Here is a 23,754-nt window from a genome sequence, read left to right on the forward strand (position 1 = left end):
CAAATATAGCAGAATGCCAAAACTAAACGCTATGTGTCATTAACAAAAATGAATTGATAATGCACATTGAAGTAATTAAATATGATCTGATAGCCATTAAAGAAACATGGCTTCAGGATGGCAAGGATTGGGTCCTGAATATTGAGAATCATAGGACATTTAAGGGAAATAGGAAACTTGATACAAGTGGAAGGATTGCACTTTTAAACAAGAATGATACTTGTGCAATAGTTAGGCATGACTAAGAAGATCAGGATGTAGATTTATTTAGGCGGAGAGGAGAAATAGTACAGAAAAGAAGCTACTAGTGGCAATGGTCTTCAGGTCTTTTTAAAGAAACCAGAATGTGTGACAAAGAATCCCAGAAATCATGTTTATAAAGTATATTTATGACTTGGAGGAAGGAAGCAAATGTACTATAGCAGATGAGAGAAAAATAGTTGGAAAAGCAGGTTGTGAGAGGGATACAAACAGTTTACAGAGAGATATTGATAGGTTAAATAAGTGGGCAAACTGTTGGCAAATGGAGTATATTGTGGGAAAATGTGAAATTATTCATTTTGGAAAGGAAAGAGAAAAGAACAATGTATATTTAAATGGAATCTGCAACACAAAGGGACTTGGGGATACTTGTGCACAAAACACAGAAAGCTAGCATACAGGTACAGTAGGTAATCAGAAAGGCTAATAGAATGTTGGTTCTTATTTCAAGGGGGTTGGAGTATTACAGTAGGGGAAGTCTTACTGCAATTGCACAAGGTGCTGGTGAGACAACATCTGATGTACTATGAACAGTTTTGTTCCCTTTATTATATATAATTTGGTTGGAGACAGTTCAAAGAAAGTTCACTAGGATGATCTCCAGTATTGAGGGATCGTCTTACCAGCAAATGTTAAACAGTTTGGAACCCACTCATTGGAATTTAGAAGGATGACAGGTGATCTCATTGAAACATACAGGATTCTTAAGGGACTTGACAGGATAAATGCTGAGAACATGTTTCCTCTCATGGGAGAATCTAGGGTCAAGGGCATAGACTCAAAATAAAGGGGCATGATCATATTGTTTGGCAGATCAAGTTTGAGGGGCTGAATGGCCTATTGTTGTTCCTATTTTTATAGTCTTATGGAGTGACCTACATCATTTTGTCATGTCACTACCAACAGTTTGGTGCATGCTATCAAATCAATGATTATTAAGCAATGAGTGAAAAACAAGGTTTTCGTATTTCATTGCTACATTTTCATACAATAACAGTGAAGAAGGGATTACCAACCCCAGCACAACATATGTTCAGTGGAAATGACCTTGCCTAGCAGCCAATATCTAACCATTCAGACATTGGACATTCTTCTTCAAAGACAGAGAGATACACAATTATCAAGCAGGTAAATAACCACCAAAACTGGGTATTGGATGTAAATTAGAAATCCAGATATAAATATTTAGATACCACAAAACTTTTCTAAAATGTGCAACCAGATCAAATCATATGAAGTCATCACTGAACATTGTACTACATTGCAAAAGAATGAAAATCAGTTCAGAACAACGCACGACAAACCAATCATTCAAAAAGAAAGGGAGGATGAAGACTCTGATGTCGGTTGACAGTAGCCACCACTCCTGCAGGTGGCAGTACAATCACCAAATCAAGACGAATTGTTAAACCTCCAAACAGGTTTGCATACTCCATTTTAATTTGGTCCACTTGACACACTCATAAAAGTCTGCTGCCCTTTATAACTTCATAGCTTAAGTTCAACCTACTTACCAATGTGACTGTAAATATATTAATTGTATATAAAACAGCAATAATAAACATTTGTTGGATCCTACAATGCTCATTACCTGCATTTAATTTCTTATTTATGAATAGCATTGCCACTTCAGGTAATATCCTTCGCTGGGGAAAAATCCACATAAGTGGGGATGGAGCATAGAAAAGAAAATCTGGCAGAGGATTATTAATTTCTTACAGAACCAGTTGAACTTTCATTTTATTAAAATTAATGGAGGGAAAGTCCAATGGATTATAGACTCATAGAGGTGTACAGCATGGAAACAGACCCTTCGGTCCAACCCGTCCATGCTGACCAGATATCCCAACCCAATCTAGTCCCACCTGCCAGTATCCGGTCCATATCCCTCCAAACCCTTCCTATTCATATACCCATCCAAATGCCTCTTAAAACTGTACCAGCCTCCACCACTTCCTCTGGCAGCTCATTCCATACACATACCATCCTCTGCGTGAAAAAGTTGCCTCTTAGGTCTCTTTTATATCTTTCCCCTCTCACCCTAAATCTATGCCCTCTAGTTCTGGACACCCAAACCCCAGGGGAAAGACTTTCCCTATTTATCCTCTCCATGTCCCTCATAATTTTGTAAACCTCAATAAGGTCACCACTCAGCCTCCAACGCTCCAGGGAAAACAGCCCCAGCCTGTTCAGCCTCTCCCCATAGCTCAAATCCTCCAACCCTGGCAACATTCCTGTAAATCTTTTCTCAACCCTTTCAAGTTTCACAACATCTTTCAGATAGGAAGGAGACCAGAATTGCATGCAATATTCCAACAGTGGGCTAACCAATGTCCTGTACAGCTGCAACATGACCTCCCAACTCCTGTATTCAATACTCTGACCAATAAAGGAAAGCATACCAAATGCCTTCTTCACTATCCTATCTACCTGCAATTCTACTTTCAAGGAACTATGAACCTGCACTCCAAGGTCTCTTTGTTCACAACACTCCATAGGACCTTACCATTAAGTGTATAAGTCCTGCTAAGATTTGCTTTCCCAAAATGCAGCACCTCGCATTTATCTGAATTAAACTCCATCTGCCACTTCTCAGCCCATCTGTTCCAGTTGCTATTGTAATCTGAGGTAACCCTTTTCACTGTCCACTTCACCTCCAATTTTGGTATTATCTGCAAACTTACTAACTGTACCTCTTATGCTCACATCCAAATCATTTATGTAAATGTCAAAAAGTAGAGGACCCAGCACCAATCCTTCTGGCACTTCACTGGTCACAGGCATCCAGTCTGAAAAACAACCCTCCACCACCACTACCCTCTGTATTCTACCTTTGAGCCAGTTCTGTATCCAAATGGTGAGTTCTCCCTGTATTCCATGATATCTAACCTTGCTCAACTGTCTCCCATGGGGAATCTTGTCAAAAGCATTACTGAAATCCATATAGATCGCATCTATTGCTCTGCCCTCATCAATCTCCTTTGTTACTTCTTCAAAAAACTCAATCTAGTTTGTGAGACATGATTTCCCATGCACAAAGCCATCTTTACTATCCCTAATCAGTCCTTGCCTTTCCAAACACATGTACATCCTGTCCCTCAGGATTCCCTCCAACAACCTGCCCACCAGTGAGGTCAGGCTCACCGGTCTATAGTTCCCTGGCTTGTCTTTACCGCCCTCCTTAAACAGTGGCAACACGTTTGCCAACCTCCAATCTTCCGGCACCTCACCTGTGACTATTGATGATACAAGTATCTCAGAAAGAGGCCCAGCAATCATTTCTCTACCCTCCCACAGAGTTGTCAGGTACATCTGATCAGGTCCTGGGGAGTTATCCACCTTAACTCATTTCAAGACATCCAGCACTTCCTCCTCTGTAATCTGGACATTTTGCAAAATGTTGACATCTATTTCCCTACAGTCTATATCTTCCATACCTTTTCCACAGTAAATACTGATGCAAAATATTCATTTAGTGTCTCCCCATTTTCTGTGGCTCCACACAAAGGCTGCCTTGCTGATCTTTGAGGGGCCCTATTCTCTCCCTAGTTACCCTTTTGTCCTTCATATCTTTGTAAAAACCCGTTGGATTCTCCTTAATTCCACATGATTCTGTAAGGAATATACAATCCTCCTGGCTGTATTTTGTTTTCTGCCTTCTGCCTCGGGTGACCCGGTGGCTCAGTGGTTAGCACTGCTGCCTCACAGCACCAGGCACCCAGGTTCAATTCCAGCCTTGGGCGACTGTCTATGTGGAGTTTACATGTTCTCCCTAAGTTTGTGTGGGTTTCCTCGGGGTGTTCTGGTTTCCCCCCATTCCAAAGATGTGCAGGCCAGATGAATTAGCCATGCTAAATTGTCAGAGGGGTGGTGGGTTACTCTTTGGAGGATCGGTGTGGACGTGTTGGGCTGAAGAGCCTGTTTCCACACTGTAGGGAATCTAATCTAAGAAACACTCAAATGGTGAAGAGAAAACTATACCTATGGTCTCTAATCTAACTATAGGAAGAGAATTTAAAGGCACTTTTTCAACAATACGTTTAGGTAATAAAATAGATTACTCTGTTGTTTGTAATGGTAATTATATAAATCTCATAGTTTTTATATTGTAAATGTAGTTGTTCCTGATAGGCTTCAACTACGTTTCATTATCTTTTCAATCCCATTAAAAAGGAGCGATTTAAGTATTTGTCCTGAAGTGAACACATCATGTCTAAACCTGCTGGATTTGCATTGTATACTGTCTAGTTCAAGACAAACAAATTTCTAACTAAATTGAATTGAATTGAATTGAATTAAATTTATTGTCATGTATACCAAGGCACAGTGAAAAGCTTTGTCTTGCAAGCAATACAGGCAGATCACAGAGTTAAGTAGCATAGATTAGTAAGTTATAGGTAAACAGCAGCAAAAACAAAAACACAGGTACAGGCAAATCTTAACTCACTCTTTGTGTCCATTCAGTTTGTAACAACAGTTGGGTAGAAACTGTTATGAAACCAGCTGGTGCATGTGTTCAGGCTTTTGTACCTTCTTGCCGATGGTAGAGGTTGTAGAAAAACATTGCCAGGGTGGATTGGGGATGTTTAAGAATGCTGGTGACCTTTCCTTGACAGCAGGCCTGGTAGATAGATTCTGTAGATGGGAGGTTGGCTTTTGTGATTGTCCGAGCTGAGTTCACCACTCTCTGTAACCGTCTCCGATCTTGAATGGTACAGTTGCCATACCAGGTAGTGATACATCCAGAAAGAATGCTCTCGATGACAAACCTATTAAAGCTGGCAAGGGTATTCGCCGTCATGCCAAATTTCCTCAGCTGCCCGAGGAAGAAGAGACATAGGTGGGACTTTGTAACCAGTGCGTGCACATGAAGAGTCCAAGAAAGCTTGTTATGGATGACCACTCTCAGGACCTTGACACTCTCCACTCGTTCCACCTCTGTGGTATTAATGTGTAGGGGGGCATGAGTAACATCCCGTCAAAAGTCAATAATGAGTTCCTTGGTTTTGCCGGCACTGAGAGCTAGGTTGTTCTGAGTGCACCATTTTTCCAAGTCTTCCACCTCCTGTCTGTAGTCTGTTTCATCGCCATCTGAGATTCGACCGACTACAGTGGTGTCATCAGCGAACTTGTAAATGGCATTAGTCTGGTATTTGGCAACGTAGTCATGGGTATACAGTGATCACAGTCGGGGGCTGATCCCCCTCGCGGATACAGGTCCAGTGCTGGTCAGAGGAAGCAGAGGAGCAACTCTGATGCTGTCTGGAATCGGCTGACTGGGCTTTGTTCAAAACAGTCTGCAGGTACCTTGGATGAGTATGCCATGACCGTTACAGACTTTACCAGCAAGTGTGTGGAGGACTGCATACCAAGGAAGTCAATCCAGGTGTTCCCCAATAGAAAACCTTGGATGAATCAGGACTTACAGAACCTGCTAAAAACCAGGCACGAGGCCTTCAGATCAGGAGACCCACACAATTATAAGGAATCCAAGTAATGACCTTTGGAGAGCCATTAAGATAGCCAAGGACCAATATCGATCCAAACTAGAGACCCAGACAGACACCTGGTGACTATGGCAAGGACTGAATGACATCACATGTTCTAAAAAGAGACAGTGCAAGATAGCAGACGATGACACATCCCTCCCGGATCGTCTCAATGCCTTCTAGGCTCACAAGATTTGTAGCTCACAAACCCACCAACACTCTCAAACAAAAACTAACAAACTTAAAAGACCCAGTACAACCCATGGACAAAACCAACGTCATCTCTAAAATTCCATGCAAGGACTGCCACAAACACTACATAGGACAAACAGGAAGAAAGTTAGCCACTAGGATACATGAACACCAACTAGCCACAAAAAGGCGTGAGCCCCTGTCCCTCATAGCCCTGAATACGGATGAAAAAAAACCACCATTTCGACTGGGACAACACATCTATCCTGGGACAAGCTAAGCAAAGACATGCCAGAGAATTCCTAGAGGCCTGGCACTCCAACCACAACGCCATAAACGAGCATATAGATCTAGATGCCATCTATCAACCCCTCAGAAAATGAACAGGAAATGACATCACCACAAACCCCAGGAATCCCATCCAGGAGAAAGATATAAATAGAAAGCAGGAGACAACAGCTTTGCTTCACTTGGAGGTCGCCACTGATGATGTTACCTAGCCAAGTAATGAAACGTCTGGATATCAAACCTACAGCTCAGCGAGCAAACCTACACCCTTCTATGCTCACTTTGAGCAGAATTTCAGTAGAGAAGTAACACCTATTCCAAGTTTGGATATGTTATGTTATGGCACAGCCAAAGTTCTTAAATTGTAGTCAAATACCTTTTTTTCTGTTTACAGAATAACTGGTTCATCTATAATTGAATAAGAAATTTGGATATTTTAATGCTCGATACTGCCAGTGTTTCTAAAACTTTAATCTAAGTTTATTTTTGCTTTCACTCACTGTAACTGAGAACTGATTTTAAATGTAATTTGCATTTTAAAAATACATTGTGTCAAGCAATATTGTCAAATAAAACAGCTCATTTGGACTCTACCTTTGTACAAACAACTATTTGCACTTGAGTTACATTCAAAACGTATCACATAGAGTAAAGGACATGGAGTGAACTCATGGTAAACTTTCTGATGGGCACCTATTGCCAGAGTGGGAATGAAGGAAGAGCCCATGGGAAAACCTACAAACTTTAACTGTGTTTATAAAATCTTTTTGTTGTAACTTAAGATATGCACTTTCAACCTCAGCAAAAATATATTGTCCTTAGTTTGATTTTATGCAATTAAAGAGACAAATATGCTGATTACAAGTAAGTTTCCCCACTGTGTCTGCTGTACAAGGGTAGAAGAAATATTTAAAAATGAAACAAGGATCTGAAATAGGTTACTTAACTATGATTCCAAACCTATTAATATACCTTGTACACATTCGCTTCAAAATTCTAATTTCTTCAGTTTTACAGTGAAACTGTTTCATTGTGATGTTAGTCGGTAACCCTCCCTGCTAATGTCACTGTTATTGGGTGCAAGTTGTGATGTGAGTGTCTGAGAACAAGTCAAATATAAATCATTTCAGTGTCCCAGCTCTTTGGATCATTCAATATATTAAATTTTGGCTTATTTATTGTGGTGAAAATGTATTATATTCTTTCATTGTTTTGATTTGTTCTTGGTTGCATTTGGACTGGTGTTAGCCACTACAAAGCCCAATTGCAGAATTAAGGCACAGTCAAACAAAATCTATCAAATCTGACCTTTGAGAGGCATCCCAATGAATCATGTTGTAGGATGCCTTCTGCTACCCAAGTCAAGCAGCCCTGAAAATGTGAAGGTCTTCAACTCAAGTCAGATTTCCACAGATCATTCATAACAGTGAATGCAGTTGTAAATAAATTGCCAGAAAATTCAGGGTTGATGTGCAAAGTACCATGTTCTATGTTTAGCATTTTTATCCATGTTGCATCTAGCTGAAACCCTAGCCACAAGAGAAAAACTGCTAATGATTTGGATTGTTTGATAGAATCCTACTAAATACAAGACACCGGAACCTCATCGTGATGTTTCATTGAATCACTATTGAAATCATTGCTGAGTTTCAATTCGTGTTACTCCCTGTTTTTAGACATGCAGCTATTGATAAAGAGTTGGGAGGGGCATGTATGGTAATCCTGAATTTCAAGCAGATATTCTCTTTGTGACCTCCTCAAACTATGCCTATGTGCCTTGAGCAATTTCAATTAAATCACCAAATGTATTATTTTTCCTGGTGAGTATAATCTAAATAGGTTGGATGGTTGCACCAATGCAAACCATGGGAAGTACAAATGACAGAAAGGTCTTTCACTGTAAATTCATTCTTTCTGATTTTTATTTCCCCTCTGTGAAGTATCTGGCCTCTGTTTAGCTGTTCTCTTGCTAATAAACACTTATATAATTACACACCTAAACTTATTTATATCACCTTGCAACCCAGTTTACTAATTAATGTGGCAAGTACAAAATAAAGTATGTGAGTTAGTAATAGGATGGAGACAGAATATGAACAAAAAATGAAGAAAAATAAATGATTTACTGCAAGCCTTAATTTATATTGGAAATTTTTAAATCAGTCAAATTTTATTCACAAAATTAGTAAATTGTTTCAACCAGATAAGTAGTGTTGGGCTGACTTTCCACTTTTTAACCTCCTCAGTTAGCCATAAAAGTGTAAGTTCTTTGTAGTACAAGTACTCTCCAATTAAAAATGTGATTAACTATTCTTACTGTAAGTAACAAAGTACCAACCACAAGATTTTTTTAAAGAAAGACCCAAATGTATTGCCTACTAACCCTGAGGAAAATATTAAAGATTTGACGTCAAACCTTTCAGGAGTCACATGGACCCTCACATACACAAGTTAAAAGGGGATTGTACAGAGGAAGATAAAGTAATCTACAATTTAGAATCTTGAATATGTCTTTGATGTTTTAGGGGTAATATAGTAACTTGGATCGAGGATTAGCTAATCAACAGAAAGCCGAGTCAGAATAGAATGGTCTTTTTCTTATTGGCAAAATGTAACTAGTGTGCCACAATTATGTATGCTCTATATTAATGATTTGGATGCAAGGATAGAAAGTACTATAGTCATATTTGCAAATGACACTAAAATAAATGGGAAATTGAAATAACTACACAGAGACCAGCGCTCTGTCACCAAATCACACTTACTTTACATGTGCAGAGTACATGGGCTGTGACCAGCCAGCTCAAAGCCAATCCCTGGACTGAGGAGACCTTCTGAATTTCCTGTTTTGTATCTGCCAGCTAGGGCTTCCTGATTGTCCCAGGTTAACAACCCCAAACAAGAATCTCATTTTCAATGAGATTCATCTGGCTATGGTTCCAATCACTACAGAAAGTAAATTACAATGAAGAAATAGGAAATTTACAAAGATATGGAACTTAGGAACAAGACTAATCCATTAAGTCCCTTGAGCCTGTTCCACTATTCAACGAGATCATGGCTGATCTGTAGCTAACTCTGTATAATGCCGTTTCCCATATCCCTTAATATATTTGGATATGGATAGAATCATAGAATCCCTACAGTGTGGAAACAGGCCATTTGGCCCAATGATAGATGAATTGGCCAAAATTTGACAGATGAAGTTTAGCATGGATAAGTGTGGGGTTATCCATTTGGTCAGAGGGATAGAAAGCCAACTTATTATCTGGATGAAGAGAAACTCCAGAGTTCTTCATTGCAGAGGGATCTGGATGTCCTAGTGTGTGAATTGCAGAAAGCTAATATGCAGAAACAGTAGGCAATAAAGAACATAGAAAAATACAGCACAGTACAGGCCCTTCGGCCCTCAATGTTGTGCCGACCGAAGCCTACCTAACCTACACTAGCCTAATAACCTCCATATGCTTATCCAATGCCCGCTTAAATGACCATAAAGAGGGAGAGTCCACCACTGCTACTGGCAGGGCATTCCATGAACTCACAATCCGCTGAGTAAAGAACCTACCCCTAACATCTGTCCTATACCTACCACCCCTTAATTTAAAGCTGTGTCCCCTAGTAACAGCTGACTCCATTAGCGGAAAAAGGTTCTCACTGTCAACCCTATCTAAACCCCTAATCATCTTGTACACCTCTATCAAATCTCCCCTAAACCTTCTTTCCTCCAATGAGAACAGCCCCAAGTGCCTCAGCCTTTCCTCATACGATCTTCCTACCATGCCAGGCAACATCCTGGTAAACCTCCTCTGCACCCGTTCCAATGCCTCCACATCCTTCCTATAGTATGGCGACCAAAACTGCACACAATACTCCAGATGAGGCCACACCAGAGTCTTATACAACTGCAACATGACCTCAGGACTCCGGAACTCAATTCCTCTACCAATAAAGCCCAGTACACCATATGCCTTCTTCACAGCACTATTTACCTGGGTGGCAACTTTCAGAGATCTGTGTACATGGACACCAAGATCCCTCTGCTCATCCACACTACCAAGTAGCCTACCATTAGCCCAGTAATCCATCTTCTTGTTACTCCTACCAAAGTGAATGACTTCACACTTAGCTACATTGAACTCCATTTGCCACCTATCTGCCCAGCTCTGCAACTTATCTATATCCCGCTGTAACCTGCCACATCCTTCCTCGCTGTCCACAACTCCCCGACTTTCGTATCATCCGCAAACTTGCTCACCCAGCCTTCAAGCCCCTCCTCCAGGTCATTTATAAAAATGACAAACAGCAATGGTCCCAAAACAGATCCTTGTGGAACACCGCTAGTAACTGCACTCCAAGATGAACCTAGTCCATCAACTACTACCCTCTGTCTCCTTCCAGCCAGCCAATTCCTAATCCAAACCTCTAATGCACCCTCAATGCCATACCTCCGTAATTTTTGCAGTAGCCTACCATGGGGTACCTTATCGAACACCTTGCTAAAATCCATATACACCACATCTACTGCTTTACCCTCGTCCACTTCCTTGGTCACCTTCTCAAAGAACTCAATAAGGTTTGTGAGGCACGACCTGCCCTTCACAAAACCATGCTGACTATCCTTGATCACATTATTCCTATCCAGATGTTCATAAATCCTATCCCTTACAATTCTCTCTAAGACTTTGCCCACAACAGAAGTGAGACTCACTGGCCTATAGTTACTAGGGCTATCCCTACTCCCCTTCTTGAACAAAGTAACCACATTCACTATCCTCCAGTCTTCTGGTACTATTCCTGTAGACAACGACGACATAATCATCAAGGCCAATGGCTCCGCTATCTCTTCCCTAGCTTCCCAGAGGATCCTAGGATAAATGCCATCAGGCCCAGGGGACTTATCTATTTTCATCCTTTCCAGTATTCCCCAGAACTCTTCCCTACATACCTCAAGGTCATCCATTCTAATCATTTGTGACTCAATATTCACATCAGCAACAATGTCCTGCTCCTGAGTGAATACTGATGAAAAGTATTGATTTAGTGTCTCTCCAATCTCCTCCGCCTCCACGCACAACTTCCCACTACTATCCTTGACTGGACCGATACCTACCCTAGTCATCCTTTTATTCCTGACATACCTATAGAAAGCCTTTGGGTTTTCCCTAATCCTACCAACTAAGGACTTTTCATGTCCCCTTCTCGCTGCTCTTAGCTCTCTCTTTAGATCCTTCCTGACTAGCTTATAACTCTTAATCGCCCCAACTGAACCTTCATGCCTCATCTTTACATAGGCCGCCCTCTTCCCTTTCATAAGGGATTCCAATTCCTTATTAAACCACGGCTCCCTCACAAGACCCTTTCCTCCCTGCCTGACTGGTACATACTTATCAAGGACACACAATAGCTGCTCCTTGAACAAGGTCCATATATCATTTGTGTCCTTCCCTTGAAGCCTATTTTTCCAATCCACGCATCCTAAGTCATGCCTCACTGCATCATAATTTCCCTGCCCCCAGCTATAACTCTTGCCCTGCAGTGCACACTTATCCCTCTCTATCACTAGAGTAAAAGTCACCGAGTTGTGGTCACTGTCCCCGAAGTGCTTACCTACCTCCAAGTCTAACACCTGGCCTGGTTCATTACCTAGAACCAAATCCAGTATAGCCTCACCTCTTGTTGGCCTGTCTACATATTGTGTCAGGAAACCCTCCTGCACACATTGGACAAACACCGACCCATCTAACAAACTCGAACTATAGCTTTCCCAGTCGATATCTGGGAAGTTAAAGTCCCCCATAACAACCACCCTGCTACTTTCACTCTTCTCCTGAGTCATCCTCGCAATACTTTCCTCTACGTCTCTCGGACTATTAGGAGGCCTGTAGAAAACTCCTAACAGGGTGACCTCACCTTTCCTATTTCTAACCTCAGCCCAAACTACCTCAGATAGCAAGTCTTCCTCCATCATCCTTTCCACCGCTGTAATACTATCCTTGACAAGCAATGCCACACCTCCCCCTCTTTTACCCCCACCTCTGACCCTGCTAAAACATTTAAACCCTGGAACCTGCAACAGCCATTCCTGTCCCTGTTCTACCCACGTCTCTGTAATGGCCACAACATCGAAGTCCCAGGTACCAACCCACGCTGCAAGTTCACCTACCTTATTTTTTATACTTCTGGCATTGAAGTATACACACTTCAAGCCACCTTCCTGTTTACAGGCACCCTCCTTCGAGATCGATGCCATGTTCCTAACCTCCCTATACTCAAGGTCCTGTACCCTAAAGCTACAGTCCAGGTTCCCATGCCCCTGCAGAGTTAGTTTAAACCCTCCCAAAGAGCACTAGCAAACCTCACCCCAAGGATACTGGCGCCCCTCAGGTTCAGGTATAGACCATCCTTTTTATAGAGGTCCCACCTTCCCCAGAAAGAACCCCAGTTGTCCAGAAACCGGAATCCCTCCCTCCTGCACCATCCCTGTAGCCACGCATTTAACTGTTCTCTCTCCCTATTGGAATTTTGGCATTTATTGCTAGAGTATAAAAACAGGTACATATTGCTGTAACTGTATGAGGCATTTGAGGCAGGACCTGAGTTTGCATAAAATTTGGTCCCCTTACTTGAGGCGGGATGTTGTTGTATTGGAAGCAGCTCAGAAGAGATTCACTAGATTGGTTCCAGCGATAAGGGTGCATCTTATGGATAGAGATTGAATAGTCTAAGCCTATACTGTCTTCAGTTTAGAAGAATGAGGAAAACTAATTGAGATACAAAAGGGCACTGACAAAGTAGACATAGGGTGAGAGGGGAAAGATATAAAAGAGACCTAAGGGGCAACTTTTCATGCAGAGGGTGGTACGTGTATGGAATGAGCTGCCAGAGGATGTGGTGGAGGCTAGTACAATTGCAACATTTAAGAGGCATTTGGATGGGTATATGAATAAGAAGGGTTTGGAGGGATATGGGCTGGCTGCTGGCAGGTGGGACTAGATTGGGTTGGGATATCTGGTTGGCGTGGACAGGTTGGACCGAAGGGTCTGTTTCCATGCTGTACATCTCTATGACTCTATCTGGGGCAATCTACAATGGGAGATTATTGTTTTAGGATAAAGTGTAGCAGATTTAAAACAGAGATGAGGAGAAATTACTTCTCTCAAAGAATTGTGAATGTGTGGAATTCCCTACCCAGGAGCACAGTGGATTCTGGGATGCTGAGTAAATTTAAGGAGATAGACAAAAGCTAATTAGTAATGGGTTAAAAGGTTATTTAGAACGAGCAAGAAAGTAGAGTTGAGGCTGAAATGAGACCAGCCATCATTGTATCAAATGGCAGAGCAGGCTTAAGGGAATGAATTACCTACTTCTGCTCCTCATTCCTCAAAGATTTTACCTGAGACCACAGTAGGTTAGTTGGTTTCTTAGATGCTGTCAGCAGTAGCAAATATTGCAGTCATCTCTTAAATTCTTTGATGCTTCTTTCAAGTCAGTGCTGCCAAATTATCAAACCTCTGTTCCTGTGGAGGGAGAAACAGACTTCCTGGCTCATGTTTAGTTCTCGAATCCCTACAGTATGGAAACAGGCCCTTTGGCCCAACACCAACCCTCTGAAGAGTATCCCAACCAAACCTATTCCCTACCCTATTAGTCTACATTTACCCCAAACTAACACATCGGGCAATTTAGTATGGCCAATTCACCTGACCTGCATATCTTTGGATTGTGGGAGGAAATCCACGCAGACCCAGGGAAAATGTGCAAGCTCTACACAGACAGTCGCCTAAGGCTGGAATTGAACCCAGGTCCGTGGTGCTGTGAGGCAGCAAGGCTAACCACTGAGCCATCATGCCACCCTGTTCTGCATTGCTTATTTCGACAATGTTTGGTCTTCTGAAAGACTCCTTGAAATAGCAGCTGTTTCTAGATTCCCTGTTTGCTGAGGTTATAGTTTCCAGCAGGTGACGTTTCATCTCCAACATATCAAGATTCTCATAATGGTGTAAATCTAATAGGAGATGGGGAAGTTTTCTTACTCCCTATGTGGTCTGATTAACTGATTTCATTACCCTTCAGAAAAGTGTTAATTTCTTCAGGTCAGACTATTTTTGATCTAATGCACTTTAGTTTTATGAAATGTGGCGAGCCGTTGTGGGTCTGATGACCCCTGCGGAATTTTAAAGTCAGTTTTGATCCATTCACAAAATTGTTTCCATTCATGAAAGTACCAGATATTAAAACAGTTGATCAAATTTAAAGATACATGGACAATATTTCATACCATTATGACATATATATATCTCTATTCCAGACGGTGTTGAGATATTTGTTAACATTAGAATTTCAAAATGAACAGCACAAATCCTGCTGAGTTTTACACTGCTATTTATCTGCAGTAAAAGTGTACATTTGAAGGAATATTGGTGTCCAATATGATTAATTTTAGAGATTCATCAAGATTTCTCAATGCAAGTGGTATAACAATGCAAATATATATCAGAAATGGTAATAAACTGGATAATTGCTATAGTGTCGGGCAGAGCAGTAGACATTGTTTACTTAGACTTCAGTAAAGCCTTTGACAAGGTTCTGCAATGGTAGACTGATTAGTAAAATTAGATTTCACAGGATTCAGGGTGAACTTGGCAAGTGGATACAAAATTGGCTTAACGGCAAGAGACAGAGTGAGGGAGGATGATTGATTTTCAGACTGGAGGTCTGTGAGCAGCAGTATTCCACTGTGTTCAGTACTGGGTCCACTTTTGTTAGTCATTTGTATAAATGATTAAGATGAGAATACAGAAGATATGGTTAGTAAATTTGTGGATGACACCAAAATTTTTGCTATGGTGGACAGTGAACATTATTGAATATTAAAAAGTGTGATCAATTGGGTCAATGGGCTGAAGATTGGCAGATGGGGTTTATTTGGATAAATGTGACATATTGCATTTTGGTAAAACAAACAAGGGCAGAACTTGTACGACAAAGTAGAACCCTGGGTAGTTTATTTCTAATTATTCATTTTGGGGAATATGGTTGTTGCTGGCTGGCTAGCATTTATTGCTTATCCCTAGTTCCTGTTGAGAAGGTGGGGGTGAGCACTCCTCTTTAACCTATTATGGGTTAACCCACAATCCCATGACAGAAGGAATTCCAGTGTTTTGATGCAGTGAAGTGAAGGAATGGGGATATATTTCAAACTCAGGATGGTAAAAGTGGCTTGGAGGGGAAACTGGAGTGTTCCCATATACTTGCTGCCCTTGTCCTTCTAGATGGAAGTGGTCATGGGTTTGGAAGAGGCTGTCTGGTGAATTTCTGCAGTGCTTCTTGTAAATAGTACACACTGCTGCTACGGAATGTTGGTGGTGGAGGGAATGCTACTTGTAGATGTGGTATCAATCAAGGAGGCTGCTTTGTCCTGGATGGTGTCAAGCTTCTTCTGTGTTGTTAGGGCTGCACTCATCCAGGCAAGTGTGGAGTACTCCATCACACTCCTGACTTGTGCCTTCTAAGTGACGAACAGGCTTTGGGGAGTCAGGAAGTGAGTTACTCGCTGCCATATTCCTAGCCTATGATCTCCTCTTGTAGCCACTGTGTTTATGTGGAGAGTCATCAAGTTGTAGTGTTGCAGAACAGAAGACCTAGGGGTTCATGCACATAATCAATTGAAGCTTGCATCACATATAGATAGGGTATGCGTTAAGAAGGCATTCAGTACACTTGGTTTCATTGCTTGGACATTTGAGTATAGGGGTTGGGACGTTACATTGAGGTTGTAGAGTTGGTGAGGACTGTGTCCCATCCTGGTCATCCCTTGTTTAGGAAGGACATTATTAAGCTGGAGAGCATTTAGAAGAGATTTACTAGGAAAAGGAGTGTCTGAGTTATAAGGAGAGGCCGAGACACTTTTTTTCATTAGAACATAGAAAATTGAAGGGTAACCTTTTAGAGGCTTATAAAATCATGAGGGGTATAGAGAAAAGACACCTGCCATTTATCTAAGGTAGTGTATTTCAAGACTAGAGAACATATTTTTAAGGTGAAAGAAGAAAAGATTTTAAAAAAGGCATGAGGGGCAATTGTTTTTAATCAATGCCATTTGTGTATGGAATGAACTTCCAAAGGAATGGTGGATGCAGGTACAGTTACAGTGTGTAAAAGACATTTAGATTAATACATGAATAAGAAATATTTGAAGGGATAGGAGCCAAACGCAGGAAGGTGGGACTAGTTTAGTTCGGGATTATGGTCAGCATAGACTGATTGGACTAAAGGATCTTTTCCATGCTATACGACACTATGAAATTTAGTTTTGTTCTTTTATATTCATTAGTGCTATGACTTTCACATGCAACTCTGAAATATTATAAAATGCAGTTCTGATCTATAGAAAATGAAATGACACTCTTCAAGAGTCAAGTGGAAATTCAAAGTTATTTTATTAGCATAAAATGAACTGGGTTTCAATGTTAAGTATTTGCACCCAAATTTACATAGCCAAGATTCACAGTTTTAAAAAAAATTATATATTTCTTTTAAACAAGTAATGTTCAAATCCACTAAAAAAATTTGTATTTTTGCGACAGTTAAAACATTCGAGAAATTAGTGTGCAATTCCTTTAATATGCACTAGAGGTCCCTCCAAGTATAACTGCAAAAATGTTTAACTTGTATTCATGGTCAATAAAAGGTGTTAACTAATTACAGAAATTTAATCATAAAAGAATTCAGATACTCAAGACAGATGTCAGTCTTCATAAGGGTACACAGTATAAAGTTGTTAACAAAGGAGTGATTGGATACCTGGCTTCATCAATAAAGTCTGATTTCTCGGGTTGCATACAAGTTAAGACTTTAATCATTTTGGCCAATGTATGGTGTAGATATACTCAGGACAGGTTCTATATTATAATGTGGAGTTGGTTGTGAAAAGTTCCTGTAGTTAGTTAGTACATACTTATGTTTGTAACACTTTTACATTCTAAACCATATAAAGGTGAAGTTTGAGAGTGAGGTACTGGGGCACATTCATTTGTGCAAATGTCTAAAGATGCACACATACCAAGTTACTCTGACACCCTTGCTAAATCAATAATTCTGTCTATTTCTACCTAAAAATATTCAATGGGCTTACCTCTTTAAGGAAAGAGTTGAACAGACTCTAAATCCACTGAGGATTCAGGGAGCAACTACTTCTATAACCAAAATATTAGATATCTTAATAAAAAAAAACAATTTCATGCTGCCCATCAATGAAATGCACCCAGAATGACTTAAATGGCTCCAAAGAAATAATCTTCTAAATTTCTAATGCAATTTCTGTGGAGTGGTGAAAGCAAACATCTTAACATCAACTAAGTCACCGAATTATATCTCAAGCATCAGTGCACTCAAAAGTTTCTTGCATTACAACTTCCATATAAATATTGGTCCTTGCAAATGATCTGTATAAACTAATTCTAGAATTTAATTAGAAAACCAGCAAGTAGTGTTGTGCAAAAAGTCATAACTCAATATGTGAAAGGAGGGGGTCAGTGGCAAACATTTTGTTTTCAAAGCTCAAGATTTAAACACTTAATGGTAAGGTCCTGGGGAATGTTGCTGAACAAAGACACTTTACAGTGCAGGTTCATAGTTTCTTGAAAGTGCTGTCACAGGTAGATATGATAGTGAATATGGCATTTGGGATGTTTGTCTTAATTGGTCAGTGCGTTGAGTATAGGAGTTGGGAGGTCATGTGGCTGGGTAAAAACAAGGTAAAAACAATGACTGCAGATGATGGAAACCAGATTCTGGATTAGTGGTGCTGAAAGAGCACAGCAGTTCAGGCAGCATCCAACGAGCAGTAAAAATTGATGTTTTGGACAAAAGCCTTTCATCAGGAATAAGTGCAGACAGCCTGAAGCGTGGAGAGATAAGCTAGAGGAGGGTGGGGGTGGGGAGAAAGTAGCATAGAGTACAATAGGTGAGTGGGGGAGGGGATAGGTCACGGGCAGGTGGAGTGGATAGGTGGAAAAGAAGATAGGCTGGTAGGACAAGTCATGGGGATAGTGCTGAGCTGGAAGTTTGGAACTAGGGTGAGGTGGGGGAAGTGGAAATGAGGAAATGAGGAAGTCCACATTGATGCCCTGGGGTTGAAGTGTTCCGAGGCGGAAGATGAGGCGTTCTTCCTCCAGGCATCTGGTGGGTGAGGGAGTGGTAGTGAAGGAGGCCCAGGACCACCATGTCCTCGGCAGAGTGGGAGGGAGATGTGAAATGTTGGGCCACTGGGCGGTCACTGAGGGAAATGGGTGGGGAGGGAAATATATCCCTGGTGGTGGGGTCTTTTTGGAGGTGGCGGAAATGTTGGCAGATGATTTAGTTTATGCGAAGGTTGGTAGGGTGGAAGGTGAGCACCAGGGGCATTCTGTCCTTGTTACGGTTGGAAGGGTAGGGTCTGAGGGCAGAGGTGCGGCCACTGCAACGGACAGCTGGAACTGACAACCAAAAGCAGCAGATACAAATCACTATAAATGCTGGAGGAAACATCACAGAAGCACTTCACAGGAGGCTCCCAAGCACCTAGATGTCACCTAGACAGGGGACGAAACGTCTGCAACACAAATTCCCAGCTCGGTGAACAGAACCACAACAAGCACCCTAGCTACAAATCTTCTCACAAACTTTGAATATATATATAGTTACCGCTGTTTGCTATACTGAATCTCAAGGTGCTATGTTTTATAGAAACTACATGTGCAACAATATTGAAGACTAGCTATCGGACTTGATTTGACGGTTTCTTGCTGCAGTGCTTGAAATGCAAAGAAATGTAGGCTTATAATATGCTGTGTATTTTGTCACACAGACTGGTAATTGGAGTTGAGGTACAGATCATGTAAGATCTTAAACGGATAGTAGAATAGACTAGCAGAGCTAAATGGCCAACTCCTGTTTCTATGTAAACTACACATTTAGATTCAGTACATTGCCCATCCTGCACCTCGTGGAGGTAGCGGCAGCCAGGACAAAACAAAAATGTAAAGACTCAATCTGAATTGAATGAATGGTTCAAGAATAAATTAGATCTTTGGATATTTTTAGATTTTCTAGTCTGCCCCAGTGCTCATTTCTTTTTCACGGTGCTGTTAATTAAGCCACCTATACTATTTTGTTTGCTTACTTGGAATACATTTTAAAAGATAGTCAATAATAATGGAGTCCTGTTCTGCAGGTAGAACTGGTTTGTTCAACTGTACTTTCTGCAACAATCCTCATGTAAATGCTGTTCCAAACCAACATTTAACAGGACACTACAGAATTGCAAGTTCATTACACGACTGAAAAATTGTTCTAATTTAAATATATTTTAATCTCTAAAAGCTAAACATATAGCATAAATGAAGTCAAAAGATATATCAGGGGGCAAAAGACAGCCTCAATAAATGTTAAATAAATACAGTAAGAAAATTACACCTACATAAAAAAAATTCCTAAATCATAAATCTTAAGCTCTGATGCCACAGTTACTCGTCAATCATTATCAACGTTTAAACACAGCAAATCACAGGAGTGAAAGTGTTTCAAACTACAATCACTCTGTTGATCAAGTTTCTGAAATCACTCCCTTTCAATTAGTATCCTGTATATTAAAAATGTACAGGAGTTGATTCATAATTAATACTAGTGTTATATAAAAAGTAAAAAGGATAAAATAAATTGGGAAAATGGTACCAGATTGAGAGGGGTAGGAATGTAGGAGAAATGAGAGCAAAAGTAAAAACTAAAAAACTGGATCACCTTCAAACATTCAAAGAACCTAACTCAATTAAACAGAAGAAATTTTTGCTTGGAAAGACTAGCTTTAAGTACTTCCTACTTCTGCATATTATGTATATTATGATTTCTGCATATTATGCAATAGCAATTAACATTTTAAGTTAACACTTACCTCGAAATGGAACCATCTATTCATGCGAAGACGTTGCAATAAAGCATCACTAGATTAACTCCTGAGACAAGAGAGTTGCCCTAGGAGGAGAAGTTGAGCAGAAAGGTCCTACATTTTGTGGACTTAAGATTGAAAGGTGAACAAAATTGTTGGAAAATTTGAAAACTGAGAGGCTATTTCCCTGACTGAGAAGTCTAAAGAGTCATTGATAAAGGATTATGGTCTTGGCATTTCAGACTGAGGAAAGGAAACATTTCTTCACTCTGAAGACAATGGAATTCTCAGAAGGCAATACATGCTTGATGGTGAAGTATTTTCAAGACTGAGGTTATAAATCTCTTCAGGTCCATGAGAGAAATGGGGATAGGACAGAAAAGTAGAATGAAGTTAGAAGATCAGCCATGGTCTTCGTGAGAGGCAGAGCAGGCTTGAGGCATCAGATGCCATTTTTGTTTCTATTTCTTCTGTTCTTTGAACCTTTATGATCTTACTTTCTACATTTACTTGAAAATTTCCCTTAACTAGGGAGCTAAATTAGAAATTATGTGTTGTTCTGTAAACTTGTGTTCATGAAAGCCCATACCAATTTTAGTGAGTTTTGAGAAGATTTGTAGCTTAGGCCCTCTGAATGTAGTTTTGCTCGCTGAGCTGGAAGGTTCATTTCCAGTCGTTTCGCCATTCTACTAGGTAACACCTTCAGTGGGCCTTTGAACGAAGCACTGCTGATGATTTCTGCTTTCTATTTATACGTTTGGGTTTCTCTGAGTTAGTGAAACATCTGGAAATGAACCTTCCAGTTCAGCAAGCAAAACTACATCAATACCAATTTATTGAAAGATTCTAGAATATCTGTTTAACTGAAATTGACAGCATCTTTTGTGTGAAAAGCAACAAAAAAAAACTTTCATCAAACAATGTCCACAGATTAATGAACATTAATTACATTAATGGGTGGCAATGGAAGTATCATTACAAGTTAATTGATAAATATTTTCTTTAACTGCCATTCATTTTGAATTTTTCTTCATTTCCTTTCTGCAATAAGTTGACAATTCTTTCGATTGTTCTTTCCGTAATCATTTTTAGATCCTTTATCTTTTCTCTAAATTTATGCTCATAATCTTGATCAATATACATAAACACAGCATAGCGGTGGAGAATGCAGACTCACTCATGGACAAATTAAAATGGCACAAAACAGCTAATCAGCAATACCGGAGGACAAAGTAATGAATGCCTTTTAGATGCTAATCTTGGAGCGGCACAGTCCCTCAGTGGTTAGCACTGTTGCCTCATAACACCAGGGACCTGGGTTTGATTCCACCCTCAGGCAAGTGTCTGTATGGAGCTTGCACATTCTCTCAGAGTTTGCGTGGACTTCCTCCAGACGTTTTGGATATCTCTCACATCCAAAGATGTGGAAGTTGGGTGGATTGACCATGGGAAATGTAGGGTTACAGAGATAGGGTAAATCTAGGCGAGATGATCTTCAGATGGGCTGAATGGCCTGCTTCTACACTGTAGGGATTCTAATGGTTTTTATCTTCAAGCAAACAATAGCAAGAATGTGTGTCATAAAGTGTTCCCTATTTAGCGTTGCTGAAAACGCACAGTTACAGATGCACAATTTGGAAATCCAATTATTTTGATTTCTGATCTCTAAAGTTGAAAGAAATATTTACATATCTGGTTGTACTATTGACCACAGTCACTTATAAAAGAAGGAAAGATTACAAAGCTATTTAAACAGAGGGATATTTTGCTGTAGTTGCTACTATTTCCTAAGTACAGAATGGGTATCTCATTTTCTAGAAACACAAAACAATGTAGAAATATTGTGATTTCCTTTTTTTTTTGCAGAGTTCCAGCACTCCTCCTAATTACGTAGCAGCATCTATAATACATTTAATGAATAAGGTGTCATCCTTCACATAGGTCTGTTTGGGAGCGTCAAGTTTAGCCAGTGGGATAAACATTGGACAGCCACTTGCAATATTCATCTCCTTTACTGGTCTTTGAAATGAGGAAGAATTAACATCTGGACGAAAGGCATCTATTAAATGTTCCCTGTTGTTCTGGTCCAGAAGCATGAAGGTGACCTTAGGAGAGGAAACAAATGATTTTTTAAAAAATTCATCACTTTTGGACAACTTTGTATTATCAGCAACAAATCTAGTAAAACACAGCTTGCTAAACTGAACACTGGATTTGGGATAGCTTTAGAAATCATTTTAAATCAAGTTGAATGGAGAATTAAGGGTGACACATAGCTGAACACCCAGTACTTTGATAAGATCATTCTGCATAACGATTAAATGTTTCAAAGTCCAGTTCTCAAAGAACAAAAATGATAAATATTTTACTATATACAAAATATTAATAACTGCATTGCCAGTACAAACAAAAATTTAGAAGAATAAGCTTGAACAAAATTATAAATACTGCTTGGAAGTTTAAAAAAAAAAGCCATCAAATTTTAGTAAATTCAGTTATTTCAACACTAATCACCAAGAAACTTTAAAAAAGTTTACACCTTTTAGGAATTTCCCAATTAATTTGCAATTGAACAGTTCCTGTGATGTAATGTATTTAGTGAAGGTAATCTTTATTATTTGTCTCCTATAGGATCATGATAATAGCAGAGGCAAGGAGAGCTGATGGCCTAGTGGTATCATCGTGAGATTACCTGAGTTTCTGGTTTCATAATGTTCTGGGCATGCAGGTTTAAATCCTGCCAAGGCAGGTGGTGGAATTTGGATTTTTAAAAAAATTCTGGAATTAAGAAAGTCTGATGATGATGATGATGATGATCATGAAACCATTGCTGATTAAATTGGGAAATAACATATCTGGTTCACTAATGACCTGGAAGGAAGGACACTATCATCCTTACCTGGTCTGGCCAACACATGACTCCAGACTCATAGCAATCAGGGATGGGTAATAAATTGCTCGCCCAGTGATGCCCACATCCCATGAATAAATAAAACAAGCAGAGACACAAGGACTACTACAATTACCTTTTCCATAATTACATTAAACAGAGCATCCCAAAAACACAACCATCATACTAAAACAGTATTGGTGTAATCTTGATATGTATCTCAAAATGTCTGTGATGGGAAGATTGCAAATAGCAATTGAACACTGGCTATAAATCACCAATAAAGTTTCTATTTCCAATGGCAAATCAAATGTTCAATGGCCTGAGGAAGTCCACTCTGGATTTAGAAATGTAAATGGGTAATATCCACACCATTGAATGAAATGGAAACTAACCACACAAATTATTGTGATAAGTAGTTCTATAATTACACATTTTGAAATATGTGGCAAAAGGGTAAGGAAAAACATCACTCTTCCAGACAGTAAAAACAAACAAATTACAAAAACTCAGAACAATCAATATGTCAAACATTGCGCATTGTCTTGGAAATGACGGGGTTTCTTCAAATTGCTGCTATTCGGGAATGCCTGCCACATTCAGGCACTTGCCAGACCAGCAGTGGGCCTTCCTTCAGAATTAAGGACCCTAGGCTGGAAGTCCCATTCACTTACAGGTCCTAGCCAGAAGCCGAGGGAGACCTGTTC

The 23,754-nt window shown here is 40.1% G+C and overlaps 1 protein-coding gene across 1 annotated transcript in view; it reads right to left on the reverse strand.

The window, feature by feature from the left end:
• Window positions 1-21,262: 21,262 nt before the first annotated feature.
• The window catches only part of traf1 (TNF receptor-associated factor 1), a 39,878-nt gene continuing 37,386 nt past the window's right edge, over window positions 21,263-23,754 (reverse strand). The window contains exon 11 of the mRNA XM_060841456.1: window positions 21,263-22,262. Coding sequence (XP_060697439.1) covers window positions 22,044-22,262 — 219 coding nt within the window. The 3' untranslated portion in view covers window positions 21,263-22,043. The remainder of the gene's footprint in view (window positions 22,263-23,754) is intronic.

Source organism: Hemiscyllium ocellatum, chromosome 21 (genome assembly GCF_020745735.1).
Source record: "Hemiscyllium ocellatum isolate sHemOce1 chromosome 21, sHemOce1.pat.X.cur, whole genome shotgun sequence".
NCBI classification, from domain to species: Eukaryota; Metazoa; Chordata; class Chondrichthyes; order Orectolobiformes; family Hemiscylliidae; genus Hemiscyllium; species Hemiscyllium ocellatum.